This window comes from Poecile atricapillus, chromosome 17, assembly GCF_030490865.1.
Source record: "Poecile atricapillus isolate bPoeAtr1 chromosome 17, bPoeAtr1.hap1, whole genome shotgun sequence".
Taxonomy (NCBI): domain Eukaryota; kingdom Metazoa; phylum Chordata; class Aves; order Passeriformes; family Paridae; genus Poecile; species Poecile atricapillus.
In genome coordinates, this window is record NC_081265.1 from 3,588,739 (window position 1) to 3,606,239 (window position 17,501).

Sequence of the window (17,501 nt, forward strand, 5' to 3'; positions counted from 1 at the left end):
AAATGTAACCATGTCATTGTTAAGTAACTCAACTTTGTTTCAGGAGAAAAATACTTGAAACTTGATGACTTTCTACATGCTGTTACCTACAGTGAGGAGTGTGCTGAATGTTCTAGTCAAACACAGCAGGTCTTACTTCTGGCTCTCAGGTACTGGCATGTCTTGGCAAGGATTTTATCTCAGCATTCGTGAGCAGATGTCTCCTCTCAACAGCAGCACACTTGAGGGAAATAAAGGCAAATTTGGTAAAGACTCACTAAATTTCATCAACTTTGCTGGTAAATACTGTCCCTTAAAGGCTTCAAGTTAGCAATTCCCTGAAATTAGCAATTACAGCAATTCCTTGAAAAGATTTAGAGAGGTCAGGGTTTTGTGGAAAGGTTTTGGTGTGTTTTTGGGTCTGTCTTTTTGCAGTGAGGTATCTCATGCTGTGACAGCTGGCTGCTTTGTTTAATCTGTAAAAGAAGCTCCTTCAGAGCTGTTTTTTTTTTTGTTTAAGCTCTTCTTTCAGTGCATGAGTGTGACTTCTCTGTGTGTTGTCAGTTCCATCAGAGACACCCCCTCATGGCAACCTTTAAATATTGTATGTACAGTGCAATTAAATCCAGTATTTCTTCATCACTTCTCACACAGCAATTTTAAACAAGAACTCTTCTACTACCAAGACAAACTAATTAAGGAGTTGCACTTTTGTCAGGCAGAGGAGACTGTATCAGTAATGGACTTCATTAGTAGCAGCTTAGTTTTATGTAATTGTTCTCAGTTTAAGTCCTCATCCCTCAGTGCTGGCACCTCCACAGTGTTTGGCTGGTGAACCCTGGATTTCCTGCCAGGCACAGCTCTGTTTATTGCACTGCAAGATGCTACAATAGGTACAGTGCCTGCTGCCAGCTCCTGGAAGCAGACCTTACACCCTAAAGAAAGGTAAAAGCTGACTGGTGAAATAGTTAATCATTCATTAATTCTGGTTCTGTCAGTGCCTAATTTAGCTGCACCTGGAAGATTAAGAATGCTGTCCACAGCTCTTTCCCAGGGATCACCTGTTGCAGAAGCTCATCATCTATAGCTTTAGAAGAAGAAGCTGTATTGTCTTCTGTTTCAAATTACTTTTCCCAGTGCACATAGCATAGAAAGAGTATTTTATATGCCTTTACATTTTATCAAGCCAGCAATACCAACACTGCAAACACCAATGAGGGAGTCATTGTCCCTTGCTTAATGTATTTAAATTCCCAGTTATTTGTGTCAGGCTTATTGCAGGCATTCTCTAACTTGGCCTTTCACAGGAAACCCAAACCTCTGCTGTTCTTTGAAAGATCATCTTGTGCTTTGTAAGCTTTCCAATCCATGATTTCTGACTAATGGTGTTAGACTGGCTGAGCAGCAACAGTCCCAGCACATGGAGGAGCCTCAGCATTAAGTTGTTACACCAGGGAAAAGTCACTGAAGCACTCACTCCATCCCAGCTTCCTCTGGGTAGGGTCTGACATTACCCCAGCCTTACTAGGAAGGTAAAAAGTAGTTCAGAAACTTTATTGGTGATCATAAAAGTGCTGTGTAGATCCCAAAGCCCAGCAGCTACACCCCTGACAGGTCAAAATGACAGAACAGATACTATAGAGAGAAAACCAGCCTCACACCATCTTCCCATTATAGCAACTCTCAGACTCTGATCATCTTAGCCAGGGAGGACTGCAGTGACATTTACCCAAGTCTTAGAAGTGGCTTTGGCTGTACTGGAAAGAAGCCATCTGAAGCCTGGATCTCAGTCTGTCTGCTTCTAGCTCTTGAAAAAAGGTGTCATCATCATTGTACATAATTGCTGCTTGCAGTTGTTGTATTTCCTTTTCCATCTTTGATCTCAGTTCTCTTCTTGTTTTCTGTAGCATCTAAAGAAAATACTGACATTAGCCACAGCATGTAAAAAGAAAAGGCAATTGGAAAAAATTAAGAATACTTACTTGTGCTTGTGCTTTCTCTCTGGTTTGGATTTCTTGGAATTCTTGAGATATAGCTTCTGCTAGCATGGAAAACTAAACATAACATATGTGTGAGTTGAACTAATTAAAGAAAGACTTCTAAGTGAAAAAATATGATCTGCCTGATCCAGATGAAGCTTTACCTGATCTTTGTAGTAGTTCTCCAGAGACTCCAGCTCAAGCTGGTGCTCTCTCCGTTGCTCATCACGCTTCTCTTGAGCATAAACTCTCAGGTCCCTCAGTCTTTGCTTCTGAATTTCTAAGCCTTCTTCAAATAAGTTCTTAAATATCTGCCAGCAATTAAAAAAAGCAAAACTGAAACTTTCCCAGGAACTTGTAAGTATACATTTACATTTCTCAGCTACTTTGTCTCCTGCTGGAATGGTGCTTACTTGAAGATAGGCCATAGCCCATGAAAAAGCACAATTATGTACCTAGAAATGGTGGTGCAGATACAGCTGAGCTGGATTTGTATTACTCATTTAGCTGAAATTTTGATAGATAAAATTATTTTTCATGTCAGTTTAGTCAGATGACCCAATTGTGCAAGCCAGGGCTTTTGAGCATGCACTGTGATTTACAACCCACCCTGTACTCTGCAGTCTGACTTCAGGACCTTCATCCAGGTTTCCAGCAGCAGGAAATCCAGCCTGGACTCAGGCTTTCCATTCCTCCACAAGAACACATACCAGCTGTAGCTCACAGCTTGAGGCAAACAGTTCTCAAATCCCTACCAGTGGATTATGCAGTAAACTTCTAATCTTTTTATTTTAAAAGGTGACAACTGTGTATCTGCTCTTGCAGAGCATACTAACTCTCCTTGCTTTCCCTCACTCATATGTCCAGCCCCAATTAGATCATATCTGTCACAAAGTCCACTTTGTTTAACAAACACAACTGAATAACAAAGCTGCCTGTTTGATCAGTTCCCTTAACTGAAGATTTAGATTGTTTTCTTTGGATGGTGACTATAGGAATAACTTCTTAATCCTACTGTTTTTGAAAACTCATTTCCCCAATTTCTCATGTTACTAGCCCTGTTTTTCCACACTGATACTTCACCCTCTCTTCTCTTAGCCCCATAAATCATCCTTGTTTCACAGTGGTTTGCCCTGCATTGGATCCACATTTCCAGAGAAGGAACCATTTCATCTGTGGCCTTGACTGATCAACCACTTCATCCTGGCTCTGTGCTCTGGTCACTGCACTTGCAGCATTGAACAACCAGACCTCAGCACTGGGGTCCTGACAGGAAAGAATTCCACCCTTGCAGAGCAAGGCCCCTCATCCTCACCTTCTCCTCCCGTGTCCTTGCCCGCAGCAGCTTGGCCCGGAGCTGGACCCTGTAATCCTCGTAGTATTTCCTGGCCCGGGCCACCTGCTGCCGCTTCTCTGTCACCTTGTTCTGCGCCCATTTCTGGCGGTAAATGCGCTGCTTGATTTCTTGCTAAAGGAAGAGCAGCAGCTGTCAGACCACCAAAGTGCTAACAGATACTCCTGCAAGCAAAGCTTTGTTAATCATTGCTAATTAGGGTGCTTTAGTAAGGACCTTCCCCACACCCCAGCTTTGCAGTTATGGTTTGAAGCGTTAGTCACCACTGATGTAGCAAAGTCATGTCACGACAGAATTGAGGAGTCAGCACTGTCATAGGAGCTGCAACACAACCTCAAGTTTCACCTCCTTGCACTTTTTTAGAATTTGTTTTACCTTTTAGAGCAACAATGCAGTGTAATAATAATAATATTCCATTCCCATGACCCCAGTAGCTGCACAACAAACATTATGTGGCATTTTGAGACCACAGCTACTCAAAAACCATGAAGTTGTAATAAGAAAAAACCCACTTTCATGATCTGGAAATATGCATTCTAGATAGCTCCATGTGAAATCTCTGCATTATGTAATAAATAATCTTCAAAGAACATACCAGTCTCTTGCTGTGATCTTGATCTTTCTTAATAATTGCAGCAAGCAGTTCATGTTTCTTCAAGGCTTGTTCAACCTGGAAGTTTAAAAAAAAAAAAAAGCTAATTACTTGCATCATGCTGCAAGGACAAGCTGTCCTAAGTAGCAGGTTTAAATACTACCCCTCTGCTGTTTTGGGGTTTGGGTTGAAAGTTGCCTTGTATAAGTTAATCAACCTTTGCATCTCATAACTCATTTTTAAACTAAAAGTTCAGAACTAGCAGTGGAAACGACAAAGCGCTTTTAAAAAGCAATAGCAACCCTAGTCAGTACTCGAGAAACCAGTATAAAAGAAGGACCATAATATTCAAGTGGCTGATGAGAAGGTGAACCTATGTATATAAATCTGTACATCCCTATTTAACCAAGCTCCCAGAACATCCTTCCATGCTGTGCTTTGGGTGTGCAGGTGTCCTGTCAGGATATTTCTGCTGACATTCAGCAGGGAAGAATGACTCACTTCATTCTGGAGTTTTGGTCTAGGTCTGGCAGAAGGTGCCTTCAGGTGCACAGTTTGTGCAAGCTGCTGCTGCCACATTTTATTCAGAGTACGGGGGGAAATGTGCAGGTGGGGAAACTCCTCCAGGAGCTGCAAGAGTAGGTTATTGTCTCTTATTGTCACTGTAAGATAAAGAAAGAGGTAAGCAATAAATTCTTAGAGAATACATTTAGTTGTAAATTCATTCAGACAGTGTCAACCTAGGTCAAAAAATATTTTACACTGAACACTATATAAAATGACCATGCTGCTGTTACCATGTCAAGCTAAACCCAGCAGGACATGCCCTGCCAGTACAGCTAGCAGAGAAAGCAATCCAAATATTTTGTTTACTCTAAAGGACTGATTTTATAGTTCAGGTGTCATTTCACTAACACCACCCCATCCAACTGAGACAGGTCTCCTTTCTTCACGTGGTTCTGACCATCACTAATCAGTGATTGCTTTCTCTCTCTCTCCAGTTGCAGCAACTTAAAATAAAGCCAGCACAGCAGTGGCAATGACAGATCCAGGTCAAGTAAACAGGTACAAAATAAACTGGTTTGCAACCAGCTCATTCCCATTATATCTTTGATCTTTCTGGCAGGAAGAGATGATGGGGAGATGAAACAAAAGGGTATTTACCAGGTATATGGCCTTCAAAAACTAGAAAAAAAAATAAGGCAGCATAGCTGAGCAACATCCAGGTATGTAGGGATTTTATCCATAGGCATGCACAGTGCAGGTTACCAAAACTGAGCCTAGGATTTGCAGCTTGGCTTTCTTGGAGCATCACTTGCTCAGCAGAACCAGTGGCTCCCTTAACCCCACAGTGGCAGGGTCCTGACAGATCCTGCTCTGTGAACTGTATGTGGCTCAGCTCAAGCCACAGGCACAATTTTAAATTTGATACATGCTCAGAAAAATAACAAAAGGAGAGCTCAGACTGTACTGGAATAAGCACAGGAGTAGCAGCAATGGAAACAAGCCCTGAAAATAATCCAAGGGATTTTAAAGAAGTAGCAAATGGGTTACAATTTGATTGTGCACTGATCGTTTACATTTACTTAAAACATTATCTTCCCTAACAGAAATCCAGACATATAGAGGTCAGAAGAAGGGAAAATGCTACAGCTGACTGGTATATGTTGGACTGGTGCCTTTATTCTTGGAGTTCAACCCAGGTTTTCAAAAGATGCCAGTTTTCCACGAAGTATAGTTTTGCAGTTCTTACTTGAAGCTGCTTGCTTTGGCTTCATGATCCCTCGTTTTGGAATCGACAGGCTGTATTTGGGATACTGAGGTGTGGTTTTTCTAGAATAAACTTTCACTGGCTGAGACACTTTTGGAGGTTCTTGAAAGACATTTTCTTTGTACTTTTGTTCCTTAGGAGCAGATGTAAAACAGATGGAGAACAGGTATGAGAAGGGAAACACTGATAGAACACAGTTTGGTAATCAGAACTTAAATGTATTTCAGACTTTAGAATAAGAACTTGGACATACTGCATTGGATTCTCCAGAAGGCCAGAATTTACAAAATGCAGATCAGGGTTCAAATAAAGGTTAAATCTCATTATTGCATAACCTTAGCTCTTCTGCAGCACTTAATATTAGTAAGATACTACTTTGGTTGTACAGTGTTCTAACTATGACACTGGAAGTCAAGGAGGTTTTGTACCCAAATTGTCTGGACAGACCATCTAGACAAATTTAAAAAGAGAAAAATCAACCAAATAAAACACAAGCAGTGCATCACCTACCACTTCCTTGGCAGCTTCTCTGAGCTTGGAAAGCCTATGCTTCTCCCTCGCTTCAAAAATTCTTAATTCATTTTCATAAGCTTTAGTGACCAGCTAGAAAACAAAAATAAAATTACTTGTTAGAGGAAAAAATCAGTCCATACAGCCACCTTGTTAACTTATTTGCTGCATGGGTCAAAGTAGCTTCTTACACTTTAAACTCTTTTTTGCAAAATTTGGGGTTTAAGTCTCTTCCTCAGCAGGCTACAGATAAAACAGCATATGATTACTAAAGGAGATCAGATGTCCCCATTATGTAAAAGTGTTCTGTTTTCGTGGTTTTAGTATAACTGTTAGTAAGAATTACCACAAGGTCCAATCTAAAAACTACCTTTGCTCTTCTTGTTCTTTCATCCCTTTCTTCCTGCAGGTGGCTGCGTATTGTCTTTATCTGGCCTGTTCCACTACCACACAGTTTACGTTCCAGGTGCTGAGATGAGGGTGAGGCTGGAGAGAGGGATCGTGGCCTGCCTGGGTACCTTGGACGTGATGTGTCTGCAGGGAAAGATCATTCATTGAGTATCTAATTTGAGAAAAGAAAAGAAACCCAACAGTGAAGTGTATTGTGACTAGGCCTTCATTTCAGAACCACAGTCCTGTGAGCTTGTATTCTGTCCCTCCCCCCACCTTCTGTGGGAAGTGACAGTGGTCAAATAAGATTTTTAGGCTTCAAACACTAGCTTGAGTCTGTGGGAAAGTCAAGTACACAACTTTCTCACTCTGGCCTGGGAAATCATAAGGAGGAATCCAAACAATCTTTAAAGAAGGAAAACAACCTTTGCAGGTGTTGTTTGTCTTCTTGTTTTCTTGCAAAAACAAGGGGTCAAGGGGTGTTGTTCCTAACTGTCCAATGATGGTGACGTGTTGGTTTGATGACCAATGAAAGTTTTACCTTTTTGGACCTTGGAACTGTCTATAAAAGAAGATCCAGAAGAATAAAACAGGCTCTCTTTTGCAACTAAGCTGAGAGTCTGTCGTCACCTTGACAGTTCCTAATACAGTGCAAAAACCTTCTATACATTTTTTACTGCAGCTGTGTTTCCCTTCTATTTTTTTGCAAAGTTTTACCACTGTTTTTCAAGTGTTAAACAAAACTTGGTTACAATTCTGTTACATTTGTAGCTCAGATTTGGATCAAAGAGAAAATAGAAGTGAACTAGCTATACAAAACTTAGTAACTAACTGTAATTCAGTGTAGCAGCCTTACATGAAAAGGTTTATTTTTTATTTGTTTCCATCCTTATAGTGGCACAAGGATTGTTACCTCTCTCAGCTGTCCTTCGGCCATAGTCCATGACACTGTCACTGTGCTGGGACAGGCTGTCCTCATCTGTCAGCTCCTCTTCTCTTGTGTGCTCACCCAAAGCTCTCTTCAACATCTAAGGGATAGATATTTTTTGTGGGGGTCAGGTTCAATAGACAGTTCTAAAGTCTGAATGAACTAAAGCAAGGTGTTAATTGCAGATTTCCTTTTCATCATACTGCAGCAATATTCTTGTTCTTTCTGCTGCATTGCTCAGCTCAACAAAGAAGAGATTGCACTTACTAAATCTAGTTCATTTAGCCTGCGAGACAGATTTTCTGATGCTTCACGAAACTCTTGCTCAGACACCTTCTCCTTTGTTGTTCTGTGGGAAAGTGAATCTTCAACTGAATCTGTGGTGGAATTTTCATATTTGCTAAAGGAGAAAACAGATTTCATTTCTGTTCTAAAACCTTGATGAGCATTATCTCACCATTCCAGTTCACTTTTTGCCTAAGCACATTTTTATAGGATTAAGTAAAGCAGAATGTGTAAACATCTATAACCATATTTAAGAAAATGAGTACATATCAGGGAGAAACAGGAAATCTTTCTGTTAGAATTAATCTTTCACTGTCACACAGCCAAGGAAACAAAGACCTTATTTAAAAAGGGAGGTGGGGGCTGACTGGCCATGCAAATCAAAGTGCCAGTGTAGTTCAAGACCAAAAATCTGAACTTGCCTTGTTGTTCTAGGCTGGTGCTGAGATTCAGGTCTTGGGGTTTGTGTTACTTGTTCAGCACATAGTGAGAGCTTTTCCTCAAAAAAGGAGGTGGATGTAGAAGACTCATATACCAGAGGCACCTAGGAAAATGAGTAATTGAAGATTTTATAGATCATGTGAGTAGAGATGCCGTAACAGAACCACCCCAAACCCTGTGAGTATAGATCTATAAAAATAGTTATATTTCTAGGCTCCTGACTGCAGATAGTATGCCTTAGAGAATTAATGTTTAAAGAAATGGACTAGCAAAAATATGGAAGATCAGTTCACAGCTAAACCACCAAACCAGAACACAGTATAGGTTAAGGTAATGACTATCTCCACATTCCACCTCATCAGCCTGGGACTGATGCCAGGTAGTGGAAATAAACTGAATTTCCCTTAGTACAGACTGAGCTGCAGTTCACAGCAAGCCAAAAGAGAACACTCCTGTCCTTGTGCCATTTAGCTGCACTGGTTTAGTTCTGCCCGGTAACTTCTCTGTTCAACTGGAGTAACTTGGGCTTGGCACGGACACACTGGGAAAGGCACCAATGGAAAAATGAGTTTCAGAGACAATGTAGAAGTAAAAGCTGTTTAAACTATTGCAACAAGCAAAGTCTGTGAGTACCTCTTGTGGTTGCAGAAGGCAAAATTTTGTTTCCAGAGAAAGAAACTTCCTTTACAGACACATTTCTGTGAGCACAGATTGGTAACTGCTGATCAGTTTGTGGGTTTTGCATTATTCAGTTTTTGAAAAGCAAAGGACAATGCAAGAAAATAAAAGCAGAGAATATAATAAGGAGTTCATGGATCTTTAAAAAGAAGTAAATCTAAGTTTTATTGGCCAAAAACCCCAAAATTCTTACTAATTTAGAATGCTGATAGACTTCAGAGAAAGGACATTACTGTACTCTTGTGCTTTGTACATTTTTGATTAAAAAGCAAGATAACCAGTAACTGGTTGGTTGTGATAAATAGAACTCTGTACATTTTGGAGGAAACAACTCTAGGAAGAACTGACACGACTCACAAACTGCACATAATCCCAGTCTAACAATACTGCATCACTGACTGTATATTGGGGAAAGAAAGTCCAAAACAGGTTTGAAATAAGCCCAGAACTGTCACAAGATAACAGACAAATTAAGCAAAAATCAAAAAATATCGACTGAAATTCCAAAAATAAAGATGCAATGTATACCTTTGTCAAATTGTCCTTAGCATCATCTCCCAGCATTTCTCCCACTGCAGAAGCAGATGACAGGTAAGTGTGAGTTAATGGCAGTGTGGCTACTAATGTAGGCAACAAAGAAAAAAAGATGTGAGCCAGGGCCTGTGGATCCAGATTATTCAGAGAACAGAATGACAAAGCAACTGTGGTTACCCAGTTGTGACATTCATTTTAGTAATTTCTCCAGTCTTCAATGTTCAGTGTCATGGGAATGCTATGGAAACTAAAAAAGGTAAGCAGTGTTTCCAAGGCAACAGAGAAAATGAGTACTGAAAAAAATAGCTTCTAAACCTTTTCTACAATAGCAGTTAATGGATTTTTCTTAGAATTGAAACTGGCTTGTTTGGTCCATGTTTCTCTGCTCAGAATAAGCTCAGCCATGGGACTTATCTGCTGGAAGAGATTTCTGTGGTATAGGCCCATCTTAACGGGATTAACTAAGAAAAGAGTTGAATTGGGGACATGGATTACTTTTTTCCAGTACAGGGAACAGATTAAAAGTAACCTATTTTTGTTTCTCTGTAAAGCAGAGATAGAAATATGAACTTGTGGCTGAATTTAAAAAATGCACTAGTGATTCCAATGTTTCTTGTAGTGGCAGCAAAAATAAATGCAACATTGTAACACTTAAGAGTTACCCTATAGGATGCAAAATTTTCTCTTACCAGGGATCTTTCTTGAAAGAGGAAGACCATCAGAAATATCATCAAATTTTTGGGTAAGTGACTTTTCAATCTGAAATAAAAAGCAAGTTGTGTTCTATAAATTCACAGGACAGTGCTGACAGGAAGGTCATACAATAAATCTGTCTGCAAATGGAAATCAATGCTGATTTTATAGCTAGATAAAAATCAGTCTAATTATCTTATTTACTATAATATAAACTGTGCAGTTGCATTGATTGTGGGGACATGTATGTATATATGTATAAAATAAACACACCCCTCAAACTAAATTCCTCTCTGGACACTTAGTGAAGAACGAATCCACAATCCAAAATTCCTGGAACCAAGATAAACTCTGACACTTTCAAGAGTGTTCTTCAGGGACCAGGTACTCCCATTCTGCAAGTAAACTAGGAGATTTTCAAATGAAAGCAGGATTGGTTACTAAAAGAAAATTAAATAATCAAAGGGTAGGTTTTTCCTTACAGTAGAAATGTTCACTGCTTGACTGCAAGCCAGAGCTGCTGCCTGTCTGTCTGAGCTGTGGTAATCTCTCCATCCTGGATCCGAGGGCTGGAATGGGGGCAGCAGAGGAATTGCCTGCTGGATAGGCTCCCCCAGTTTTGTAGCACTGGCACTCAGACTCCCTTTGTGAGGTTCAGCAGCTTGCACAGACTCCATCCCTCCTGAGGAGGCAAATGTAAAGAACTTCAAGTGTTATCTGAGAAAGCAGAACACATTTTGTGCATTGTGTATACATAATAAAGGGAAGTGTGTTGATAGCTAATGTGAGCTGCCACCTTTGTTGGATTGCATAGGACAGTGCTGTAACATTTTTCAGCCTTGAGAACATGATTTTGGACGTGAGGATCTTCCACAACAACTTGTTAGTGTTTTGAACCACAAAAGAATACAAACCACAATACAAATTAAAAACAGCCTAGCTGAAGCCAAATCCTAGCTAAGCAAAAATACCCTAGATAATGAAAGTTTGCCTACTCAAAGACTAAAATGTCACATTTCTGAAAACAGTTTATTTTAAAACATGACTAAAGTGTTTCCATTCATGACTAAAGCTCTCCTCCACACCACCCTAGTTCCCTACACCCCTAAATCAAAACCAGGTGGATAAGCTGTCAGAAGAATCAATACTCACCATCTTCCCTTTCCTTTACAATCCCCCTTTCACTTTCTGAGAACTGTCTGGGCAGTGCTGCAAGAGTCTCTGGGCTTTCAGATTCTTCTACCCCCATGTCCTTTTCTCCTAGACACAGTACAGGCATTTAAAATTCTAGAAGTGGATGTTCAAAAAGATTAAATCAAGATCTATAAAGCATCTTTCTATGAACTGTTGAGACAGACGGTTTTAATGTCTGCTAATTGCTTGGTGTCACAATCCATACTAAGCTCAAAATAGGTCTGTTAAGTTCTTATTTAGAATTCCATGAAATGTTCATAATTCGTAATATTTCTTTATGCCTTTACTTGAGATGAATCATCAATAAGGATAGGAAGAATTGGAATATTCTTTTATAGAAAAGATTTTCTATAAGAAAAAAATTCATATAGAAAAATAAGAAATAAGAATTATCTCCATTTAAGTCATCTGCACATTATTTGTTTCAGAGCCATCCATGAAGTTTTGAAGAGGCACACACTCTCAACAAGTCTTCTTTAAGAATCAGCTTATTAATTTTTTTACAGTCTTAAATAATACATCTTATACTGCAACCAATGAAACAACGTGTTTGGAATTCTCCTGTTCTACTGAACAAGATGAAATGCCTGCTGGAAAGGCTCTCAGTTTTGTAGCACTGGCACCTGCAGAACTGAAGTAGAACTCAAACAACAAACCTTTATTTAAATAAGGTAGTGCAGAAGTCATGAAAAATAACACCTGGAATATTTACTTCCAGAAATTTTAACTTCAGCAAGATGCATTTGCCTATTGTGGGTTGGCTTGGAGTTTTTAAATACAGATTTAAAGCTGTACTTATCTGAAAGAAGTAACTTTTTTAAAGGAAACAAAAAAAAAAAGCCTAGAAGTCTTATTATAGAAGAGTCTTAAAATTTTTTCTCACCCAAACTCACCTTCCCCTCTCTTGGAAAATGAATAAGCAGTATCTCCAAGTTTAATTAATTCACTGGTAGATTCTGAGCCATCTGTATCACAAGTTAGAATAAAATATTCTGACTGGGACCTAAGGGGAACATAAAGCCATCAAGTATTTCCTCTCTGAGCCTCTGCTTGTTCAGCCCACGAGATGGAGCTGCCGAGGAGTCATGCAGGACATGGCCCTGCTGCCACAGAGCAAACCAGAGCAGGAGTCACAATCACAAACTGAACTCAGCTTAATGAATCAATCTTTAAAATACAGTCTTTAAAACTGATCAAAGTTTTCAAGTTGTTCCACTCCACATAAGAAGTAAACTTAAGGGAAACAAAATCAGCAACTCTTCAAGGGTAAAAGAAGTCCCAGATGTAATTTTAGCCCAACCAGAGAAGTCACCTCACATTCCTTTTGGCATATATAATTAGTAGGTGTCTATACTATAAAAAACCCACTAATTTCTCTACAGATACACATAAACAGTCAATCACTATGTGAAAACAAATATTCAGAATTGTTCTTACTTTTCAACTGATGAGAGTAGTGTATGTTGGGTAAGTTGATCAGCAGTGCTTTCCAGCTGCTCTTGAGATGCAATTTGAATTTCATCACTGGACAATACATTTATCTCAGCTGTTAATAACCAAGAAATAATTATTTTCAGGAAAACTACTTCTACCTATAAACTAACTATTTCCAGTATCATCAAAACAGTTCATGTGTACTATCAACATTGTAATGTTTTATCTAAAATGATGACATGTAATGTTCCCCCATGAGGGCAGGGGCAGGAAAGTAGGGGAGGTGGGGCAACTTTTATGGGAAATTTTGAAAAATTATACCACTCCCATACCCTTGTTCTGGTTATTAATAAACCTTTCTTCTTCCTCAAAAGAATTAAACTGTGGACTTACAGCTGGGAAAATCTGAGCCACTAACCCCCACTGGGTAACAAGAGTGGCAGTCTCAGGGAAAGGAAAAGCAGTACAAGCACTGAACATTCCTACTGTCCTCTTTCTTCTGTTCACTCTGAAACAGGGCAGAAAGGAACTCTGGCACCAAGTGCTATCCCCTTACTCACAGAGTGCAACAGCCAGTGGTGACAGCTCTTACCAGCTCTGAGATAGGAAGACCACTACTGCCTGCAGTAAGATGCCTCTGCAGGGCTGAGCAGCTTCTCTTCCCATTTTCCTCAAAATAACCCCTGCTATGGATCTACTCCCATGACCAACTTCCCAGGAAAGGCTGTCACCACCTTTATTTCCTAGTGGGTAAAAGGGACATTTGCTCATTGTTACAATTAAACCAACATTTCCCTGCTTGAATCCTAATCCTAAATTATTTGACTTATGGGTTGAAAAGCAACAAACAAAAGATGAATTGTCTAGAGTACGTTTCTGCCATAAGAATGAAGCAGAAAGATTATGTAAGTTTGGGGGGAAATTATCTATTTTCCTATTGTTTATGAAAACAAGGAATGCAAATATGCAGCTTCACCACTAAAATTTCTTTCCCCAGGGTCAGTTTTGTCTTTCTCTTCTCTCCATTGTCAAGGTTATGAGTAACAAAAAAAAACCAAATAAATCTTTGCTGCATTGGAAACACTTTGGGTTTACATCTCACCTCCAGTCTGAGAAGATGCTTCGCTGACTCCTCTAAGATACTCTAACAAACCATCAAATATTTCGAGGAGGTTTTTGATAGATTCCCTGTCTCCTTTCACAATGTTCTCACCTCAAGAGAAAGTAATGACACATATTAATAATTAGCACTTCACAGAAGAAAAATTCTCAAAAGCAGGCATTTTCTGTAGAAGAGTGCTTGGAAATTCTTGTAAAGGTGTCAGCTCAGAAGACACCTGGTCACTTATTTATGGCTATGTCACTTATTTATGGCTTAAAGTGTATTTTAAGTGTTCTAAATTTGCATCTTTTCAGTTCTAATAAGTGAAAGTTTAATGATGCAGTAACTGCTTCCACACTCACAAAATAAATATTCTGGGATATTTTCAGGGACAATTGGTATTTTATATTTTTCTTATACATAAAACTATAGCATGAAGCAGTCTATGGAGTGGCAGCGGGATTGCAAACACCAGCTGTGTTTGTCTCATTAAACCAAGCACTTACCAGTGATGTGAGACAAGCTGACCTGCAAATAATCCAATGCCAGGGAATCTATAACTGCTTGTACATTATGTGCATCATCCTCTTGGCTTCTGGGAGTAGCAATGAAATCTATTTAAAACAAATAATATATTTTAGACTATTTAAATGTCTAGCTTGTTGCAAGTACCTTAATGAAACTACTTTAACTTCTGCTTACAAGTAAATATTTTTTGAGTACCTTGGTGAAAAGCCCAACTATTATATGGTCCAACAAAATCTTTTATAAATACTGAGCACAAACTTAAAGCACCCCTTGGAAGATGTGAGGGTTTTATCAAGATTAAATTCAAGAACAGAGACTACCAAAGCATTTCTCCCCCTTCACTCCCAGCACACACACCTAGATCATCAAACTGGAACTGCAGTTTGTGTTAGGGCTGCTTCTTTCCTTGTCACACACTGATTGCACTGCAGTGTATTCTACTTAATTGAGAACAACATTATTTTTAGTTCTGCACTTACATTTAACAGGACTTCTACCTTCAATAGGTGCCAGTTACCTCAGTGCTCTTAAATTCTTCTGCAACTACTAGTCTGACACTTCCCACACATAACAGTTTCTAAACAAAGCAAATACATAATTGTGTAACCTTTAGTTAATTGCTGTCACTGAAGTCCAGTGGAGTTGGGATAAAGCAGGGTTAAATCATAGCTCAGCTCTTAGCAGGCTGTAAGTATTAAGCATTTTATGAGAGCATTCTTCAGTGTTACACTACTGTAAGATAAAATGAGCCAGTTCATAACCTTCAGAAGAATTATACCCATAGATAGCTTTCAAGGCTTAATTTGCCATATTTCTGTTGTGGCTATCCTCATAGCTGCCATTCACAGCAGTCCAAAGTTAAAGTAAAATTCACCAATATTACTTGAATCTTCTTAAAGAATGATAATCTTATATTTTTGTCTTTGGAAAGACACAAATACTTTAAATCCCTACATCTGTAAGAAGTTTCACAAGTTTCAATTTTATTTAGCTACAAAACACACGGAGAAAAAAATGAAAAACAGATTTAGCTCCTACCTGGTACTTTTTCTCCTAAAATTGACTCATAAAGATGAACAAACACGTCAGCACCGCATTCTGAGAGATGCTTTATGTGCTGGTTTATGTGACAGGTCCTTAAAAGATCATTGGCAAGATCAACCCAATCTGTTTAGAAGAAAAAACAATGTCAGAACCGAAAAACACAGAAATAAAGATGTAGTTATTTACAGTGAAAGGTAACCACTGTGTCTTTGGATCCACCAGAGGTGGTAAAACTCAGGAGGCTGACCCATCCATCCAAAATATTAAACACTGTTTAAGCGTACTGATAGCCCAGCTGGACTTGGGAGGTGAAAGGCACTGAAGTACCACAGGCTGAGCAGATAATTTTTTTTTCCATGTAATGAAAAACAAATTTGAATCTGGTCTTATAGCCAGGAAGGGCAAATGTTTGAGACCTCAAAAACCCAAGCTTTGATACCATTTATTAAAGATCAGAAATGACAAGTACCTTTATGGAAAAACACGAGCTTCTCTTACAAAACCAGTTTCTCTAATAGTCTTAGGCAATGACCTCGTTGCTAATGTAAATACTCCTCATGAAAGGTAAATTCTATTTTAATTAATTATTTAAGGATTAGAAGAATACAGAGGTAGCCCTGCCAAATGCTCTGTTGAGTACAATGAGATGTGCATTAATGTCTTATTTCCCCCAAATTTTGAGTCCTGAGTTCAAAGTGCTTTGAAGAACATATATTTTTAGTGATATTAAGAACTTCAATTTACTGGGAAAGGCATAAGTCACCTTTGGAAGGAAAAGAGTATAGAATTACTACAACAGGAACTAATTTGCACAGTTTTCAGTCTTCTGTACACAGGAGTGTTACTTTTCCCTTCCTCTACTCCTCCATCAGTTCCAGACATCACTTGCTATTAAGTTTCAGATACATGAAAGGTTAAAGTAGCATCTCCAATATTTTAGGCTGACGTCTTGGAAAACTTGAATTTCTGTTCATCTGTAACTTTATTAAGTTAAAAGTGTCGCCAGGAAAGGCACTAAGACAAAAGAGGGGAAAGGAGAGGTTAACGTAAAGAGCTTTAAAAGCTATAACGCAAGAAAACAACAGCTTTAAAGAGCTGAATAAAGTGGTACTGGTGATGCGAGCATCGGGGAGGTGATGGGGGAGGAGGAAGCTCTCAGGCTCGCCTCTCCCGGCTCTGCGGACACCAGGGCGGCCACTGCTCCAGGAGCAGGATCCCCTCCCCACCGCAAGGTCCGCAGGGCCAGGCCCCAGCGAGCTGCGGTCGGAACCCTCCGGGCCCCGGCCCTACCTGTGCCCTCAGCGCTGCCCATGGCGGCACCAACGGCTCGGGCCCGCCCCCACCATTTAAACCGCGGCCTGCGCGCCCATTGGGCAGGCGCCGCAGGAAGGGGCGGGGCCACGCGGCCGGAGAGGGCCGGTGCTGTCGGTCATGGCCGGTGTTACGGGAGCGGGGCGGGGTCGATCGCCTCTGTAACGCGATTGGGAACAGGCCTGGCTTTGGACTGGGAGTGACAACAGGGAGCAAAGAAAGAGCCCGTGCCCCAAAGCCCAGCCGCAGCAGCGGTCACGTGCCATTCCCCGCCGCTCCCCGGCCTCGTGACGGGCACCCCCGGCTCTGCCCGGCCGGTGCCGCCATCCCCCCGGTCCCGCGGGCCGAGGCCCCCGGGCAGCACGGGCCAGCCCTGAGGCGTTCCGAGCGCGGCTGCCGGCGCAAAATGGCGGCGGGGAAGGGGTGGGTTTATCTGTGAGGTTCCGCCTTCGTCACCTGAACGGGAGGCGGTTGTTGGCGTTTTCTCGGTAAAATAGGTGGGGAAAGGGCTGGCCTGGGCCGGGGGTGGAGCGGGGGAAAGTTCTAGAACTTGACCTTGCGGGTTGGGCCGGGATGTTTCCCGGCCGGATGCCCGTTACCGGGTGTTGGTGTTAATTGCCACGATACAGGTTTGACAGGGTAACCCGAAGTTATTTCTGTATAAAAGTAGAGCTAAAACCTTTATTAAAAATGAGATTTAGAAATGCAACTTACTATATTAGCTGCTAGCATACAGTTTTTTGGACAGGTTGTA

At 40.4% G+C, this 17,501-nt stretch overlaps 2 protein-coding genes across 5 annotated transcripts in view; one reads left to right on the plus strand and one right to left on the minus strand.

Annotated features, from left to right (window-relative positions):
• PECAM1 (platelet and endothelial cell adhesion molecule 1) overlaps nucleotides 1-17,501 on the plus strand; it is a 141,326-nt gene that overhangs the window by 54,716 nt on the left and 69,109 nt on the right. The window lies entirely within an intron of this gene.
• Nucleotides 86-16,760, minus strand: CEP95 (centrosomal protein 95). 4 transcript variants are annotated; one of them, XM_058852701.1, is made up of 23 exons: nucleotides 16,727-16,760; nucleotides 15,431-15,559; nucleotides 14,371-14,478; nucleotides 13,865-13,975; nucleotides 12,766-12,874; nucleotides 12,222-12,331; nucleotides 11,287-11,394; nucleotides 10,617-10,816; nucleotides 10,131-10,200; nucleotides 9,436-9,527; nucleotides 8,211-8,332; nucleotides 7,771-7,903; nucleotides 7,489-7,603; nucleotides 6,556-6,719; nucleotides 6,186-6,278; nucleotides 5,658-5,808; nucleotides 4,406-4,566; nucleotides 3,908-3,982; nucleotides 3,274-3,426; nucleotides 2,123-2,269; nucleotides 1,962-2,033; nucleotides 1,709-1,889; nucleotides 86-220 (listed from the first exon to the last, which is right to left on the minus strand). In XM_058852701.1, the coding sequence occupies exons 1-22, from the start codon at nucleotides 16,746-16,748 to the stop codon at nucleotides 1,716-1,718; spliced, it is 2,619 nt and encodes an 872-aa protein (XP_058708684.1). In that variant the 5' UTR covers nucleotides 16,749-16,760; the 3' UTR covers nucleotides 86-220; nucleotides 1,709-1,715. The 4 variants fall into 4 exon arrangements, with proteins under 4 accessions (XP_058708684.1, XP_058708685.1, XP_058708683.1 ...); XM_058852702.1 differs by lacking the exon at nucleotides 86-220 and having other exon boundaries at nucleotides 415-1,889; nucleotides 9,436-9,479; XM_058852700.1 differs by lacking the exon at nucleotides 86-220 and having other exon boundaries at nucleotides 415-1,889.